A 16,792-nucleotide genomic window follows, 5' to 3' on the forward strand; every position below is an offset into this window, starting at 1 on the left:
TAGCCCACTACCCTGACCCCCCACATCCCAGCAGGCTAGCTTACCACCCTGACCCCCACGCCCCAGTGGGTTAGCTCGCCACCCTCACTCCCTGGATCTGGCTAGACTGCCCTGGTTGTCCTTGTCCTTGCCTGAGGACTTCAGGTGGCTCATGCCAGTAAAGACTGGCATGGTCAATGTGGGTGATACATCTGCCGCCCTGCACGGCCTTCCTCGACTGCCCAGAGGCCAGATCCAGAGCCCCAGGCTGGAGGCCAGAAAGAACCTTTATTCTTCGGGATGCGGAAGGCTGGCCTTATGGGGACATTCTCCTGTACTTACCCCCAAGCCTTCCCCACCCCTGCAAAAGCAGCAACGCCAGACGAACTCGGGATCAGAGGGTGGTAGACTTGGAGGGGCACAGGGAGGAGGGACTCTGCTGGCTCTCAGATGTAGTTTTCTGGAATTCCCTGTATTTCAGAAAATGAAAACACCAAAACAGAGTTATAAAACTTGTGGGACACTTAATGTGTACATTGAGTAAATTAATACTTTTAGCTTGCACAGAAGAACAACGAGGCATAATTGTACTCCTCAGGGGAAAATTATAGGATTGACGCCGACACTAATTTCCAGGACCGACAGGCTGCCGGCACCTGGCTGGACACAGACTCTGCTCCATCCTGTCACTGTGTCATTGCGGCAGGAAGGACAATCTTCACCAGAAGAAACGTAAAAGTTCAAGTGTCAGGGTTCCTAGAAAATATGAAGCTGGGGTCCTCCGAAAGCTCCATGGGGCCCTGATAGGCCCAGGAGTTGTAGAAACTGGACTCAATGGTGGAGGGTGGCATTCTTGAAACAGAAAATATTGGCATCAGGAGGTGCCGCAGAGATCAGCCACCCATTAATTCTGTGGAACTTCCTGCTCCTCTGGGTGCCAGCTGCCACTTGCCATTTTGGGCCTGGCTGGGAATCTCTCCCTTGCTGGCCCCCAAGCCCTTCGCTTTCCACCTCCTTCCCCGCTCCTGGCGTTTCCCTGATCCTCACTCTGAGACTTCTCTTTCCTTCTCAGCTCCCATCCCTTCCACTCCCAGCTGGTGTTTGCAGGCTGTGTGACCTTGGGCCAGTCACTTAGCGTCTCTGAACCTGTTTTCTTCCACATCACTCCCAATAGAAGTGACATCCCATATTGTTGGTACCTGCGAAGCTGGCACCTTCATTTTTTCCCTTTTATTTTATTTTTATTTTTGAGATGGAGTCTCGTTCCGTTGCCCAGGCTGGAGTGCAGTGGCATGATCTCGGCTCACTGCAACTTCTGGCTCCCAGGTTCAGCCTCCCAAGTAGCTGGAACTACAGTTATGCGCCATTCCCCCTGGCTGATTGCTTTTGTATTTTTAGTGGAGACAGGAGAAGTGGACCTCTGCCCAGCCTGCACCCTCCACCTGGGCTCTCTGGGTGTGCCCCTTCCCAAACAATGATGGCATAGGCACCCAGGAGTGCGATTTCTGGGAATGAGGGAGAAGACAGGACACAGCCACATCATGTGTGATTCTTGACTGCTGAGAAAATGCCTGAGGCTGCTGAGGGGCTGGGACGTCAGCCATTGCCCTCCCCCAACCTCCATCTGCCCCAGCCAGCCCCAGCCAGCCCCCGGGGAGAGGGCCTAGGAGAAACCTAAAACCCGGGGATTGCAGATTGGAGCTGCCCCTCCCACTGTCTGGCGGCCACACCTCCCATCTCAAGGAAGCTCCTGTGGCCTTTTCCCCAGGGCAGTCTGCTCCTGGGCAACTGCTCTGTGCTGGGCTCTGGCACTCCGTGATTATACAGCCCTGTACAGCCCGTGGCCACCCGTGAGGCGCTCCCATCTTAGTCAGGAGTTAAATACATTTCAGGAAGTGGGTTTCAACAATTGCACACGTGATCCATTTTCTTAGTTAGGTAGGAGAGTGAAAGGAGATGCGAGGGTCCTCTCAACCACAGGCGCTGTGTCCGCTCGTGCCGCGGTCTGCCCACTCCTCCATGCCTTTCAGATGCCCTCTGTGACAGTAATGACCATGATGGCAGCCCTGCTTTAAGTGCTCACTGCACTGTCTCAGTTAAACCTCACAACAAGCCTGTGAGAGGCAGACTACTATAATCCCCATTTGCAGACACACTGAGACACAGAGAGGCTGAGAGAGTTTTCTGAAGACACACAGCCCACACATGCCAGAGCTGGGATTTGGACCCAAGTCCACCTGGTTGTAAATTCTGTGAGCCCAGCCCTGAGACTGCCCAGCCTTTTGGGCCTCTTCCATGCTGCTGGGTGAGGGGCGAAATGGAGGTGGGGCAGCAGATGAGCTTTGGAGTCAGACCCAGGTGGGGGCCAAGCACAGCTCTGCCCCGTCACGCTCACCCTCTGTGTGACTTCTCTCCATTTCAGCTCATCTTCTGTAAAATGGGGAGAAGAATAATCATTCCCCTATTAGCAGGCAGGGGCCATGGGGATGGAGTCAGAGAATAAAGTAAAAACCCTCCACAGACTCTGATGGACCCACCCCGCGTGGACCGCACGAGGGCACAGCCAGGGATGATTTGTTTCTGCTTTCCTGGTGCCCAGCATGGGACCTGCTGCACAGCAGGTGCCCTGGGAGGTATGCTGAGGCAGAGTCATCGGCAGCACTAATGGGGGCCCCGTGTGCCCCAGAGGAGCTGCTGGCCTTTAGTCCTGGAGCCCACAGGGTGGCGGCCAGTATCCTGGGTCATCAGCCTCCAGGCAGATTCCTAGCTCCAGGCAGAATCACCCACAGAGCTGGTCACCCCTGGGGATTTGCTGGGCCCTGCTGGCTGACCCTATAGTGTTTCTTGTGGCTTAATTCCAGAACACCTAGAGATTGGCAACTGTTATTAGTAAAATTTCAGTGCTGCAAAAGAAGTAGCCCTCGAATATAAATTTCCTTGACAAGGCAATTTACTTGCACTGAAGGGTGCTGCTCACAGATGGAACAATGGCAAGCACACGCCTGGACAAGGGAGGGGAAAGGGCACTTATGCCTGATGGAGTCACCCCTACCGCTGTGTCGTTCCCCTATTGGCTAGGGTTAGACTGCACAGTCTAGACTAATCCTGGGCTATTTTAAAGGGAGCAGGGGTACCGAGCCAGGGTGGCGGGGTGGGTCGTTTGGTGGGAAGGACAGTTACTAGCAGGTCAGAGCAGGTAGTCAGGGGTCAAAGCAGGTGACCGGAGCAGGTGACCAGGATGAATCAGGACGGACCACGGGACCGAGGGAAAGGATGTGAACTACTGATTAGAACTGATGGAAAAGTTTGTTTATGGAAACTACAAGGTAGTTAAACTTTAAAATAGAGAATTAATGAATAAGAGAGCTGAACATACTGACATACTGATTCTCTGAAGAGGAACTTGGGGTTCACAATATCTAACACGCCTGTAGGGCTCCTGGCAGGCAGGATCCTGGCCAGGTGTGCAGGGGAGCCAGCGCTGGCTGCTCCTCAGCCTTTTCATCCTCTTCTTCCTGATTCTTCCCCTCCTGCCCCCGCCACTCACCCAGCACAGTGCCCCAGATGACCCCCAAAGGGCACAATGACCCCCACCCCCATCCACTCAGTTTCTGTCCCCAGGATTTGGCCATGTCCAAACTGCAGGGTAGGACAGTCAGCAGGGCAGCACATCTCTGTGACTGCTGTGTTCCTCTTCTCCCTAGAGACCAGGTGGCACATTTCTGAGCTGTCAACACAAGGTTTGGTCTGCCAAGCCCCAGGGGGTCGGGGCTTCCGGGAAGCAAGTTGCAGCCATGCAAAAGGAAGAGCTTTCTAATTACCTGAGCTGTCAGAGCAGAGAGGGATGTGAAGTTGTGAGCTGTCTATCCTGGGGAGTGGGCAGGGGGCTGGCCAGGATGACCTCCGAGGGCCCTCTCTGACCCATGGCCTATCCTATGCAAGAGGCTGCCTGGTCTTCTCTGTCATTTTAGGGCAGACAAGGACAAGAAGATCACAGGCACCACTCCCCGGCCCGTACTGACCTTGCCCCTGGAAGATGTGGATGCATGGGTGAAGATGTGGGTGCATGGGTGGGGCCAGGGGGTGGTGGCTTCCTGCCTCAGTGCCACCATCCTGCCTGGGCCTCCCTGGCCTGCTGCCAAAGAGCCATGCAGAGGAGCTCGCCTGGCACACTCCCAACACATTCCTGTTTCCTTCTGACATCCCGACTGCCTCCTCCTTCCAGTCCCCGACAGGGTCATGCTTGGGGCACGCACGCACTCATTTTAATACCAGCCAGGACAGCTCCTCCCTCTGCCATCTGTATGACCTGAGCAAAATTACTTCACCTCTATGTGATTTCTTTATCTGCGAAGTGGGACAGTAATGCGGGGTCCTCGTTAGGGAAAAGGAGCCAGGCTGGTGGGAGCAGGAAAAAGCAAAAAAAGAAAGCCAGGCTGGGCGTGGTGGCTCACGCCTGTAATCCTAGCACTTGGAAAGCTGAGGCGAGCGGATCACGAGGTCAGGAGTTCAAGACCAGCCTGACCAACATGGTAAAACCCGTCTCTACTAAAAATACGAATATCGGCCGGGCATGGTGGCAGCTGTAATCCCAGCTACTCAGGAGGCTGAGGGAGGAGAATCACTTGAACCCGGTAGGCAGAAGTTGCAGTGAGCCGAGATCGAGCCACTGTACTCCAGCCTGGGTGACAGAGTGAGACTCCATCTCAAAAGAAAAAAAAAAGAAAGCAGATCAGCTCCAAGCCCACCTTTCTTCACGGTCCAGGACACATAGCTCTCCTGCGCAAGTAACTCACAATCTTCCTGCGCCCCGCTCTCACCCGACACCTGCAAGTGCGCCCCCTGCAGCCTTGGCGTTGTCAGTGCTGCACAAAGCCCTCTTCAGCAGACAGCAGAAACATCATCCTGCAAAATCCCAAGCAAGTCTTTGTGTCTTTGCAGTTGGCTTCTTTCTTACACCCCAGAGAGAGGCTTTTTTTTTCCGAAGGCTGACTGCTGTGTCTCTGGCAATGTGTTTTCCTGCTTTCTGTAATCAATCTGTTTTCCTTTACATACAACTGTCCTGGTAAATTCTTTTTTTATAAAATTATACTTTAAGTTCTGGAATACATGTGAAGAATGTGCAGGCTTGTTACATAGGTATACACATGCCAGGGTGGTTTGCTGCACCCATCAACCTGTCATCTAAATTAGGTATTTCTCCTAATGCTCTCCATCACCTAGCCCCCCGCCCTCCAACAGGCCCCTGTGTGTGATGTTCCCCTCCCTGTGTCCATGTGTTCTCATTATTCAGCTCCCACTTATGAGTGAGAACATGCAGTGTTTGGTTTTCTGTTCTTGTGTTAGTTTGCTGAGAATGATGGTTTCCAGCTTCATCCATGTCCCTGCAAAGGACATGAATGCATCCTTTTTTATGGCTGCATAGTATTCCATGGTACATATGTGCCACATTTTTATCCAGTCTGTCATTGATGGGCATTTGGGTTGGTTCCAGGTCTTTGCTATTGTGAACAGTACTGCAATACACATACGTGTGCATGTGTCCTTATAGTAGAATGATTTAAAATCTTTTGGGTATATACCCAGTAATGGGATTGCTGGGTCAAATGGTATGTCTGGTTCTAGGTCCTTGAGGAGTCGCCACACTGTCTTCCACAATGGTTGAACTAGTTTACACTTCCGCCTGGTAATTTCTTTTACTCCTGCATTACCCTGTGACAAGTGACACCTACCTTGGTCGGGAGCAGGAGTTGTAGTGAAGTTGAGCGGAGATCATGGATAGCAAAAGCTAAGCATGTGCCTGGCACATGGCAGGTGCATGAAGATGCAGGCTCTTTCCCTGCCCCAATAGAACCAGTGGAACATGTTGCCTTACGCCATACCAGTGGGTGGGTTCACACCTTACCACAGGAGGCGGGCAGGGGTGGAGAGTAGCTGGTTTTACACTCCCCATCCCACCCTCTGTGCTGCCCTGCGGGAGATTCTCTAAGGATTCACCTATTCTGCTCATAGCCTCTCTATTGAACCTGATGCAACTGGCCCTGCTCTGGGCATGGGGTGGGTGGGCATTGCAGGGTGAGTAGGAGGACGCTGTTCTGGGCGGCACCGATAAGGTGTGAAGTGGCACCCAGGAAGGTCTGACCCAGGGCCGTGGGGGCACAGAGGAAGGACACAGGCTTCTGTCTGGAGTGAGTTGGGCTATCTGGGGGCTCTGAGAAGAGTCATCATGACATGGCGACAACATCCAACGCTGAGAGGTCATCATCGCAGGGAATCCCTCCACCAGCCTAGGGGGTAGCTCTTGGGATTATGTCCATTTCACAGCGGAGGAAAATCGAGGCGGTTGAGTGACCCAGTTTGAGGCCAAGCTCCACACAGAACCCACCCTTCACTCCATGGAAGAGGTGGCATTTGAAGTGGGCCTTGAAGAATGCAAAAGATCCCCCCCACCCCGCCGCCCTGTGACCCTGCCCAGCAGAGATGGGGGAGGGGCCTGGAGAGGGGCAGCCTCAACAGCATAACAGTGGAAACCATGATAAATATGACAGTGATTACCAGGACACCTGAGGGGTGACTCCTGCAGTGGTGATGATGATGGTCTTTTTTATTTGGAGGAGTGCTTTTGAACATGTCACCTCACCTGACTATGCGTTTGGGGACATGCCAGGACTGCATATCTGGGGGTTGTTTAGGTCTGGGGACTGCATCATGAGACATCACCCAAGAGAAGCATCTTGGAGAAGGTCATTAGATTCGGAGGAAGCTGGGAGCAGCTTGGGAAAGCTGGCGTGGCACAGCCCACTGTGGGGCAGCCTGGGGCTCACCCCAAGCTCCCACCCCTGCCTGCCACGCCTCCCAAGGGCAGCCCTTCATCCACAGCCAGGCCCACAGATCTGAGCACCTGAGAGATAAGGGAAGGCTTGTGGGCCCCATCTCCGAGGCCTGGGTCAGGGGTGGGGGTAGGATGCCAAGGGAACTTGCCTGGGTGCCAGAGAGGATCAGCAGACCCCTCCTCCTGCCTCTTCCTGGTTGTCTTCAGAGCTCCTGCCGCTCTTCTGTAGCTGAAGCTGATCTGATGTGGGCGGGTGGGAGCCACGTCTTGAAGGTAGTGGGGCTGGGACTAGAACAGGCCCTTCCCCATGCCTGCGGGAGTGGCCCTGGGCCTCAGACCTGCCTGGCACGTGTCTCCCGCAGGAAGCCACCATTCCCCCAAGGCCCAACCAACCCCTCTAGGCACTGGCCACTCATCTGGCACTCACAGGGGCGTGAGATACTGAGACTGGGAGCCTGGCACGCCAGAGAGAGCGGAAGGGGGATGTGAGCTACTGAGCAAGTCTGGGGTGGGGACGAGCAGGTCTAGACTGTAGGAAGCTGGGCTGGGCTTGGAGGGTCTTGACAGCCCCAGGGAAGTCTTACCTGCCATTTCTTCCCCTTCCTTCATCATCATCTTCATCCAAATAGGGGGAGTCTTGGAGTTGACTTGGAGATGTCAACTTTCGCCCAAAGCTGGGGACCGGCTTCACAGAGTCCTGCTCCTCTTGAAAGGGCTGTGTCTGGCACTGGTGGTCCCTGAGCGGGGCGGAGCAGGGGTCCCCCCCCCATGAGCTATAAACCCTCCTGTTGCCAGCTGGGTGCCCTGGGCTGGTGGCTACTTGCTCTTGGAATTTATGGGCCAGGCCGACTGGATTCCATGATGGCTCAGCCACCTCCCAGCTGGGCAGTCCTGAGAAAGCCACTCCACGGCCCCGAGTTCTTGTGTCCTTGTCCGGAATGAGTTGATTGTGTCCCTGGTTCATGCCGGGGACTCAGCTGGATGTGGAGATGACAGCAGTGATGCAGGCAGCGTAAAACAGAAAAAAATCTCTGCATTTTAGAGGGAGAGACGGCAATGAGCAGACACATGCTCTGTCAGGCGGCTGTGCCGTGCGCTGGAGTGAAGCTGGGGTCAGAGGGCACCAAGCCCATGGTGTCATTCATGTCACAACATTTGCAACAGGCAAGAAGGTCTCATACGCTACCCGAGGGAAGGAAGTGAGGGGCTGGGCGGACCGCAGGGATCTGCGGCAGGAACATTCTGGACAGAGAGAGCTGCAGCCCTGGCAAGCTCGAGGAAGGGCAGGGAACCCAGCGAGAGGCCGTGGGGAGGGAAGGCAAGGGGTCAGGGAGGCCTGGGAGGCCACACAGCCTCTGAGCAGGAGGGATGCGATCGGACTTCTGGTTTTTTTTTTTGAGATGGATCTCACTCTGTCACCCAGACTGGAGTGCAGTGGCATGGTCTCAGCTCACTGCAACCTCTGCCTCCCAGATTCAAGCAATTCTCCTGCCTCAGCCTCCCAAGTAGCTAGGATTACAGGTGTGCACCACCACACCCAGCTAACTTCTGTATTTTTAGTAGAGATGGGGTTTCACTATGTTGGCCAGCCTGGTCTTGAACTCCTGACCTGGGATCCGCCTGCCTCGGCCTCCCAAAGTGCTGGCATTACAGGCGTGAGCCACTGCGCCTGGCCTGGGACTTCCATTTAAAAAGGTCCCTCCAGCTGCTGTGTTGAAGACAGACTGTGGGGAGAGAGGGGAAGAGGGGGACTGGCCTATGGGAAAAATCCACGTGGAAGCAACTGGTGGCTTGGACGGGCATGAGCTGTGGCAGAGGTGGGAGTGGGCGGAGTCTGCCTGCAGTGGCCGTGAGGGTGGAGCTGATGGATTTGCTGAGGGACTGCCTGTGCGTGTAAGGAAACAAGAGGAGGTGAGGCTGGACTGGAAGGTGGAGCCGATATCGGCTGGGCAGGGGCAGATTTGAAAGGAGTGGGGAAGGAGCTGGGGAAGGAGTGGACATAGGGAGAGAGGCGTTTGGCTTTGGGCTTGTGAAATTTAAAATGCCTGGCAGGGCCGGGCGCAGTGGCTCATGCCTGTGATCCCAGCACTTTAGGAGGCCGAGGCCAGTGGATCACTTGAGGTCAGGAGTTGGAGATCAGCCTGGCCAACATGGTGAGACCCTGTGTCTACCAAAAATACAAAAATTAGCTGGGCGTGGTGGCACACTCCTGTAATCCCAGCTACTCGGGAGGCTGAGGCAGGAGAATCTCTTGAACCCAGGAGGCGGAGGTTGCAGTGAGCTGAGGTTGTACCATTGCACTCTAGCCTGGGCGACAGAGTGAGGCTTTGTCTCAAAAAATAAAAAATAAAATAAAATAAAATATCTGGTAGATACCCAGGGAGATACTCAAAAAATAAGAGGTCTGGGAGTTCTAACCATATTGATGTGGCAAGTGGAGAAAACCAAGGGAGTGGGTGTAGGCAGAAGAGAGGAGGGGAGGAGAGGAGAAGGGGGGAGGGAGGGGAGGAGAGGAGAGGAGAGAGGGGAGGAGAGAAGGGGTGAAGGGAGGGGAGGAGAGGAGAAGGGAAGGGAGGGGAGGGAGGGGATGAGAGGAGAAGGAGGGAGGGAGGGGAGGAGAGGAGAGGAGGAGGGAGGGGAGAGGGGAGGAGAGAAGGGGTGAAGGGAAGGGAGGGGACAAAGGGGAGGTGAGGAGGGGAGAAGGGGAGGAAGGGGAGAGAGGGGAGGAGAGGAGAAAGGGGGGAGGGGGGAGTAGAGGAGAAGTGGGAGGAGAGGAGAGGAGAAGGGAGGGGAGAGAGGGGAGGAGAGGAGGGGTGAAGGGAAGAGAGGGGAGCAAGGGGAGAAGAGGAGAAGGGAAGGGAGGGGAGGGAGGAGAGAAGGGAAGGGAGGGGAGGGGAGAGAGGGGAGGGGAGGAGAGGAGAAGGGAAGGGTGGGGAGGGAGGGGAGGAGAAGAGAGGAGAAGGGAAGGGAGGAGAGGGAGGGGAGGAGAGGAGAGGAGCAGAGGGGAGGCTGAACTTGAAGCCAGGTGTGCTGGGAACAGCCCCACTCTGAAGAGTACTGGTGTGGGGATTCTGCCCGTTGCTGATGGTGTCTATTCCAATTACACATTTTGGAACTTGTTGTGGGGTGGGGTGGGAAACCACAGATGGGCTCAGGGGCCCACTGGATCCACTGTGAGATGAACCTGAGCTGAAACTCGGTGCATCACCTGGCCTCCATGAGCCCCTGCTCTGCTGGGTGCTGTTTAGGGTCTCCTAGATCAGTTCAGGACCAGGGCGCAGGAAAACCGGGAAGGTCTGTACTTCCGTTCCCCGCTGCACCGTCACCTGGTAAAAGGCTGTGCGTCCTCTTGGGGAAGGCTGGGAGAAAGACGAACAGGGTAAGTTTTTGACAACGTGCCAGGGTTCTTCCTCAAGGAGATCTGATTGTTTATTTTTCAGGAAGGTTACAAGCCCCTCGTTAAACACAGCCATTATTTAATATTAAACTATACACACTTACAATTAAACAAATTATATTAAAAACAAAGGCAGTAATACTGAAAGCTCATCACCACCTAGTTATTTTACAATTCTCCCATTGTCTATATGTGGTGGAAATAGTGACGAAGTGAGGGGCTATGATGCATCTCTTTGAAACTCTGAGTCCAACGATGTTGGGCTGGTAAGTTGAAACTAACCGTAGTGGGAGTATTTACACCACAGAAATTGGTCAAGACTACAAACCAGGGCTGCGTTCATGGTTTTGTTGAATGTCTAGACTTCAGAAAGTGATGGAGAAAGGTTAACAGTGCTGACCAAACATAAAAGTGTATTGCGTCTATAGCCGTGACACTGTGGTTAGCACCAAAAATTGAAGTATTCATTCCCCTAGGATTATCTGATTCCGCAAACAAGTTGCTTTCATCCTAGCTGAATGAATGAAGGGTGACATGCATCTTCCTCGTTTTTCTTTCGTCTTATTCATGACCACAAACAAAAATATCAACCAATGTTTGTGTCACACATCAGATTTAAAGACAATAAACGTATGGAGGAAAGAATTAGCAGATTCGAATGCAATTGCGTTGGTCAAATCATGATCAAATTGGCAACCATAGGTTGACTGCAGTTAAAAGAGAGGGCATCTGGAAGAATCGATGGACTATATAGAATTTACAGCATGTTTGACAATAAAGAATAATATGTATTATAGGCTGGGCATGGTGGCTCACGCCTGTAATCCCAGCACTTTGGAAGGCCAAGGCGGGTGGATCCCGAGGTCAAGAGATTGAGACCATCCTGGCCAACATGGTGAAACCCCGTCTCTAATAAAAATACAAAAATTAGCTGTGCGTGGTGGCACGCGCCTGTGGTCCCAGCTACTCGGGAGGTTCAGGTGGAAGAATTGCTTGAACCCAGGAGGCGGAGGTTACAGTGAGCCGAGATTTCACCACTGCACTCCAGCCTGAAGACAAAGCAAGACTCCGTCTCAAAACAAAAAAAAAAGAATAATATGTATTATATTATTTTTACATTATGTGCTACACATTATTTACATCAGTGAAACTTATAATAAGTTTATATATATGCATAAGACCCCCCGACTCTGGAGAGCGGATTGTTAAACATTTACCAGCACACCACTGCCCGGAGTTAGGAGGTCAGTAAAGTGACAGAGCAAAGGCATCAGAGGAAAGGCCAGGGGGTCGGCGGAGAGGAAGCAGAGCCCGTGTCCCAGCTGCCAAGTGGGAAAGTGTTTCAAAGACAGGTGATCATCTGGGCCAAGTGCCTCTGACAGGTCAACGAGGGGAAGAAGAGAAAGACCCTCGGGCTTGGCAACAGTGGGGTTTCCCCGGTGTGGTGGGGAGGAATGGTGATTAGAGGCAGCCTGCAGAGGCAAAGAGAAGAAATAGTTGGAGGTGTCACGGGAGCAGAAGAAATGAGGGGGTCAAGGCGGAATGAGTTTGGGATGGGCGTTATTCACCATGCCTGTGCTGGGTGCAAGGAAGGGAGAAGGGGCAAGGCGGGTGATGCCCTTGAGTAGGGGATGTGCTCCCAGGAGGGCTGGTCTTGGGCAAGAGCCCAGGTGGCTAGCCCCTTGACCCAGGATGGCAGGCATGGCCATGGGCTAAGAGGCAGGCAGGCTGGGAGATGAGGTGGTAGGAGGAGGGAGGTTGCGGCTCTGAGTGATGAGCGGGAGGAGGGGGAGGCTCCCGGAGATAGGAGAAGATGGGAAATAGTTCACCAGGTCACTGAAAGAGAAAAGAGCCTGGAGAAGCGCTGTAGGAGCCCCGGGTGTGTCTCGCATCCCTCGAGGTCGGCAGTCATGAATCCAAGTGAACCACGGTGGGCTGCGTGGTGCAGGTGCAGAGGGCGGAGAGTTGGGTCTGACTGTTGCTGGAGCTCTGCCAGGCAGCTCGAGGGAGGGAAAGACGAGCAAAAGATTAGTGTGTGGAGCAAGGGAGTGGCCGCAGCGGGGGACTGGGATCTGTGCTGATGAAGGGAGGAGGGAACGTGAGGGGTGAGGGACAGCAGTGGGAGGCAGGTAGAGAGGACTCAGGCTTCAAAGGTCACACGTCCTGGTGGGCTGAAGGCTGGTGGCGTTGGTGTGTTAGGATCGAGCTGCAATGTTGGGAAGTGGTGTCCAAGTGATCTGCCCACAGGGAAGCTTGTAGTGGGTGCAGTTTTCTGGTAATGACATTCTACAGGGCCTGCCCCCAGGAAGGAGGGGATGAGGCCAGGTGGTGGACAGGAGCATTGGAAGAAGTCAAGGGACTGAGGGACCAGGGATCAGTACACCATCTACATCTACGTCACTGTCGAAGTATAAACCGGTGAAGGCAGAAGGCTGAGGACATGGCAGGAGCTGGCACCCTCGAGATGAGGACACAGCGACGGTGTGCAGGGGTGTCCCTGCAGATGGGCAGTGTAGTCTGCAAAGCTGGGGGATTAGGGAGTAAAGAAAGATGGGCCAGGAGTGGTAGCTCACGCCTGGAATCCCAGCGCTTTGGGAGGCCAAGGCGGGCAGATCACGAGGTCAGAAGATCAAGACCACTGTGGCTAACACAGCGAAACCCCATCTCTACTAAAACCACACACAAAAAATTAGCTGGGTGTGGTGGCACATGCCTGTAGTCCCAGCTACTCAGGAGGCTGAGGCAGGAGAATCACTTGAACCCGGGAGGCGGAGGTTATGTTGAGCTGAGATCTCACCACTGTACTCCAGCCAGACTCAAAGAAAGACGATGATCTGGAAGGGACATTGAGGAGCATGGAGGACCCTTGCCCATCTCCAGGCCCAGGGGCTGGAGGGAGTAAGGCGTAAGCAGTCACCATGGAGATGGCCGCAGGGGAGGCCACGCCTACTGTTTGGGCAGGCCTCCTTTAGAGCACAAGTCAAGGAAACTCTCTGGGGTGGGACTGAGGATACCCTGGAGATGATGGTGGCTGGGATTGAAAGGGAGTTGAGGGGGATGGGGAATGGGGTCAGACCAGAGGATGAGAGTCCAGGAGACTTGGGGTTTCCATGGTAACTGATGTAAATGATGAGGAAGAGCAGGCAAGATGGAGGACCCCGGAAAGTGCCGTGGAATGTGGTGATTGTAAATGGGGAGGTGGGTCTTGCCAGCAGCCTGCGGGGACTCTGGGGCCCCTGTCCACTCCTGCCTCATCTGTAAAATGGGGATAATAATCTTGGCTTTGGGTGGTTGCGGTGAGCATTAGGGAGCATTAAGTAGGACGTGGGTTTGTTGGGATTAGGACCGTTTGTCACCACAGTCAGTGGAGTAATGTTTTGATGGGGCCAAGTGACCATGGCAGAGGTTGGGGAGGGGGTCTGGTTTCTCCAGAGGGCTGAAATTTGGGTGGGTTTCTAGGGGCCTAGGAAAGAATGAAGGCAAGAGAATGTGCAGAACACAAAATTCCTCCAGCAGCATCTTTGCGGTCAGGTGGATGTCTGTAAGTGGACTTGACCTTGGTGGTGTCCTGGTGGCTGATGGCTCTGCCGCGGGGGATGATGTCGGAGAGCCCTGAAGTGCAAAGGAAGAACAAGCAGCAATGTGTAGTGCTCTGGCTTGACCTCCCCTCTAGGATGTGAGCGCCTTGGGCCCAAGAGCCTCCTGGAACTCTGGGGGTTACTGCAGTGCCTGGCACACAGAGGCCACAGTTCATGCTTACGCAGGGGATGAAGAAGAACGGGATGCCACCCTCAGAGGCCCTGTTGGTTCCGCTCTGGGTGCCCTGTAGCCTGAGTTTGCAGGGCATCCCCCTCTGAAGCTGTGGGCCAGGAGCGCTGGCCCCGACCAGGTGTGGCTGGGAGCTGCTGGTGATAGGAGGAGTAGCGTGGGAACCTGGCAGATGAGTGCCCCAGGCTGGGGTCAAAGCGGATGGGAGGCTTCTCAATGTGCATTTCTTGATCCCAGAGCTCTGGTGTATCAGGTGAATGCGGTGTGTTGGGTGATAGAAAGAAGTGGCACCGGGTACTGGAGTTAGTCAAGTTCTAGATCTCACTCAAGTTCAGGGGCTTGAGAACCCCCCTGCAGGGGGGCAGAAAGTGGGATCCGTCCATTCATTAACAAGTGTTTATGGAGCACCTGCCATGTACCAGACACTGTTATAGGTGCTGGGGATGCAGCTGTGAACAAAACAGATAAAATTTCTGCCCTTGTGGAGCTGACCTTCTCGAAAGAGAGATGGACAATTGACTGGCATTGGGGTGGAAGAACTGCTTACTGGGAGGTGGAGTTTGCAGTGAGCCAAGATCACATCACCACACTCCAACCTGGGCAACAGAGTGAGATTCCATCTTAAAAAAAAAAGGAATCGGCCGGGTGCAGTGGCTCATGCCTGTAATCCCAGCACTTTGGGAGGCCGAGGCAGGTGGATCACGAGGTCAAGAGATCGAGACCATCCTGGCCAACATGGTGAAACCCCGCCTCTACTAAAAATACAAAAAAAATTAGCTGGGCGCGGTGGCGTGCGCCTGTAGTCCCAGCTACTGGGGAGGTTGAGGCAGGAGAACTGCTTGAACCCAGGAGGCAGAGGTTGCAGTGAGCCGAGGTTGTGCCACTGCACTCCAGCCTGGCACCTGGTGACGGAGTGAGACTCTGTCTCAAAAAAAAAAGGAATCATGGGAAGGGAGATGGAGGGTGACGAGGGGAAAGACAGCCCAGGTGCAGCATTAAACGGAGCGATGGCAGGTGCTTGCTGAGAAGGTGACACTTAGGCAAAGCCCTGAAGAGGGTGAGGGAGGGAGGCTTGTGGCATCTCGGGGAGGAGCAGTCGACGTGGCAGGAGCAGCCAGTGCCAAGGCCCTGAGGCAGGACAGCCTGGCATCTTCCTGACACAACGAGAAGGCCAGCGTGGCTGGAGCGGACTGAGCCAGGGGAAGTGTAAGAGGGAGGAGGAGGTCAGCGAGGTGTCAGGGGCACGTCAGAAGGGCCTCGTGAGCAGCTCGGTGAAAGGAGGATTCTGCTTGTGCTGGGTTTGATGGAAGCCACTGCTTTCAAGCAAAGGAACAACAAGCTCTGCTGTGTGCAGGACTGCAGGGGCCCGGGTGGGACCGCGGACCAATGAGAAAGCTGCTCGGCGATCCAGCCGAGGAGTGATGGTGGCTTGGGCCGCAGAGACGCCAGTGGAGGTGGTGAGAGGTGGTGGGTTAGTGGATTTCCTGTTGAGCTGGAGAGTTTGGAAGTGTCAGATCTGGAAGAGACTTGGGTGTGGGCTGGGGTTGTCCAAGCCTTTCCCATCTATGTCCTGGTGCTCTGATGCCCAACCCAGGCTGGTCTCCTGGCTAGTAGCACTGCCCTGTGCCTTCCTGGCCTGGCTGTTGAGGGGTGCTGTTTGAACGGCCTGGCAGCCCCAGGCCCCACCCCACTGTGGCCACCCTCCTGAGTGCTGGGTCTCTTCCCCTCTTCCTTCTCTGCCAGTGATGTGCCCAAGGGTGCCAGCAGCTTCGGGGTCTCTGGGAGCTCTGGTGTGGAGGTCTTCATGGCCTGCAATCGCACACACGTGACAAAGCCCATAGGCAAGGCCAGCTGGCCCCTGGACACCGATGCAGACGTGGCCGTATCTGTGGGCACAGCCAGTAAGGAATTAAAGGACTTCAAGGTAAGAGGCCACTTTCTCATAGAAAAGGGTGGGATCTCCCCACCCCCATCCAAGGTAAGACCCCCACCGTGGCAACTCCCATTCCAAAGCTCCCAACTTAACCAAAGCTCACAAAGCTTCTCACACAACATACACAAAACATATCCTGATACAACTCCACAGACGCCCAAAACACGCAAACCTCCACCACCGCCCCCATAGCACACGTGTACACACAAGTACTCCCACAAAACACAAATTCTCCTAGTCACCCCCTCAGATTCACTGACAACCTCACATTAATCCCTGTATTCAGCCGACAGACAGACCCCGAAAGCAGTCCCGCTGCTCTTGTGTGGGCAGGACTGCACAGCAAGAACCCGTGCACGTGCACACGCCCGTGTCCACACCTTTGGGTGCGTGGATTTCCCGTGCCCGGCCCACCTTCTCTCTCACTGCCTGCCTGAAGCTCAGACGATTCCCTCTTCACTCGCCCCAGCCCCAGGCACCCACGGCACACAGTGACCCACCAAATCCTAGACATGGCCCTTTCTCCCCCACAGGGAAAAGGCAGGGACGGAGCAGCTGCTGAGAGAGGGGCTCAGGAGCCCGCCATGGGCTCAGATCCCACCTCCTCTGCTTGCTTGCTGAGGGACTGCTAGGCCTGCAGGCAGGGCCTGGACCCTCTCATCCCAAGGGTTCCCTGGGATGGCCCACGTGGGAGGCTTGGCGTGGAGCCTGGACCATGCTATAAGCTCTGTGACCACGGGCTGTGATGATGGAGGGGCTCTCGTTCCCATTTTATGTAGGAAGCACCTGAGGTGTGGAGGAGCTGAGAGACTTGCCTAAGTCGATGGAGCCAGTTGCTCCTCCCCCATCTGCCAGCTGCTCCTGCTGGGAGCTGCCCCGCCCC

General features: G+C 54.7%; 1 protein-coding gene across 1 annotated transcript in view; it reads left to right on the forward strand.

Moving 5' to 3' along the window:
* Positions 1 to 16,792, forward strand: part of PADI1 (peptidyl arginine deiminase 1) — a 43,560-nt gene that overhangs the window by 3,819 nt on the left and 22,949 nt on the right. The window contains exon 2 of the mRNA XM_017505574.1: positions 15,720 to 15,900. Coding sequence (XP_017361063.1) covers positions 15,720 to 15,900 — 181 coding nt within the window. The remainder of the gene's footprint in view (positions 1 to 15,719; positions 15,901 to 16,792) is intronic.

This window comes from Cebus imitator, unplaced genomic scaffold (assembly GCF_001604975.1).
Source record: "Cebus imitator isolate Cc_AM_T3 unplaced genomic scaffold, Cebus_imitator-1.0 Scaffold15, whole genome shotgun sequence".
Taxonomy (NCBI): Eukaryota; Metazoa; Chordata; class Mammalia; order Primates; family Cebidae; genus Cebus; species Cebus imitator.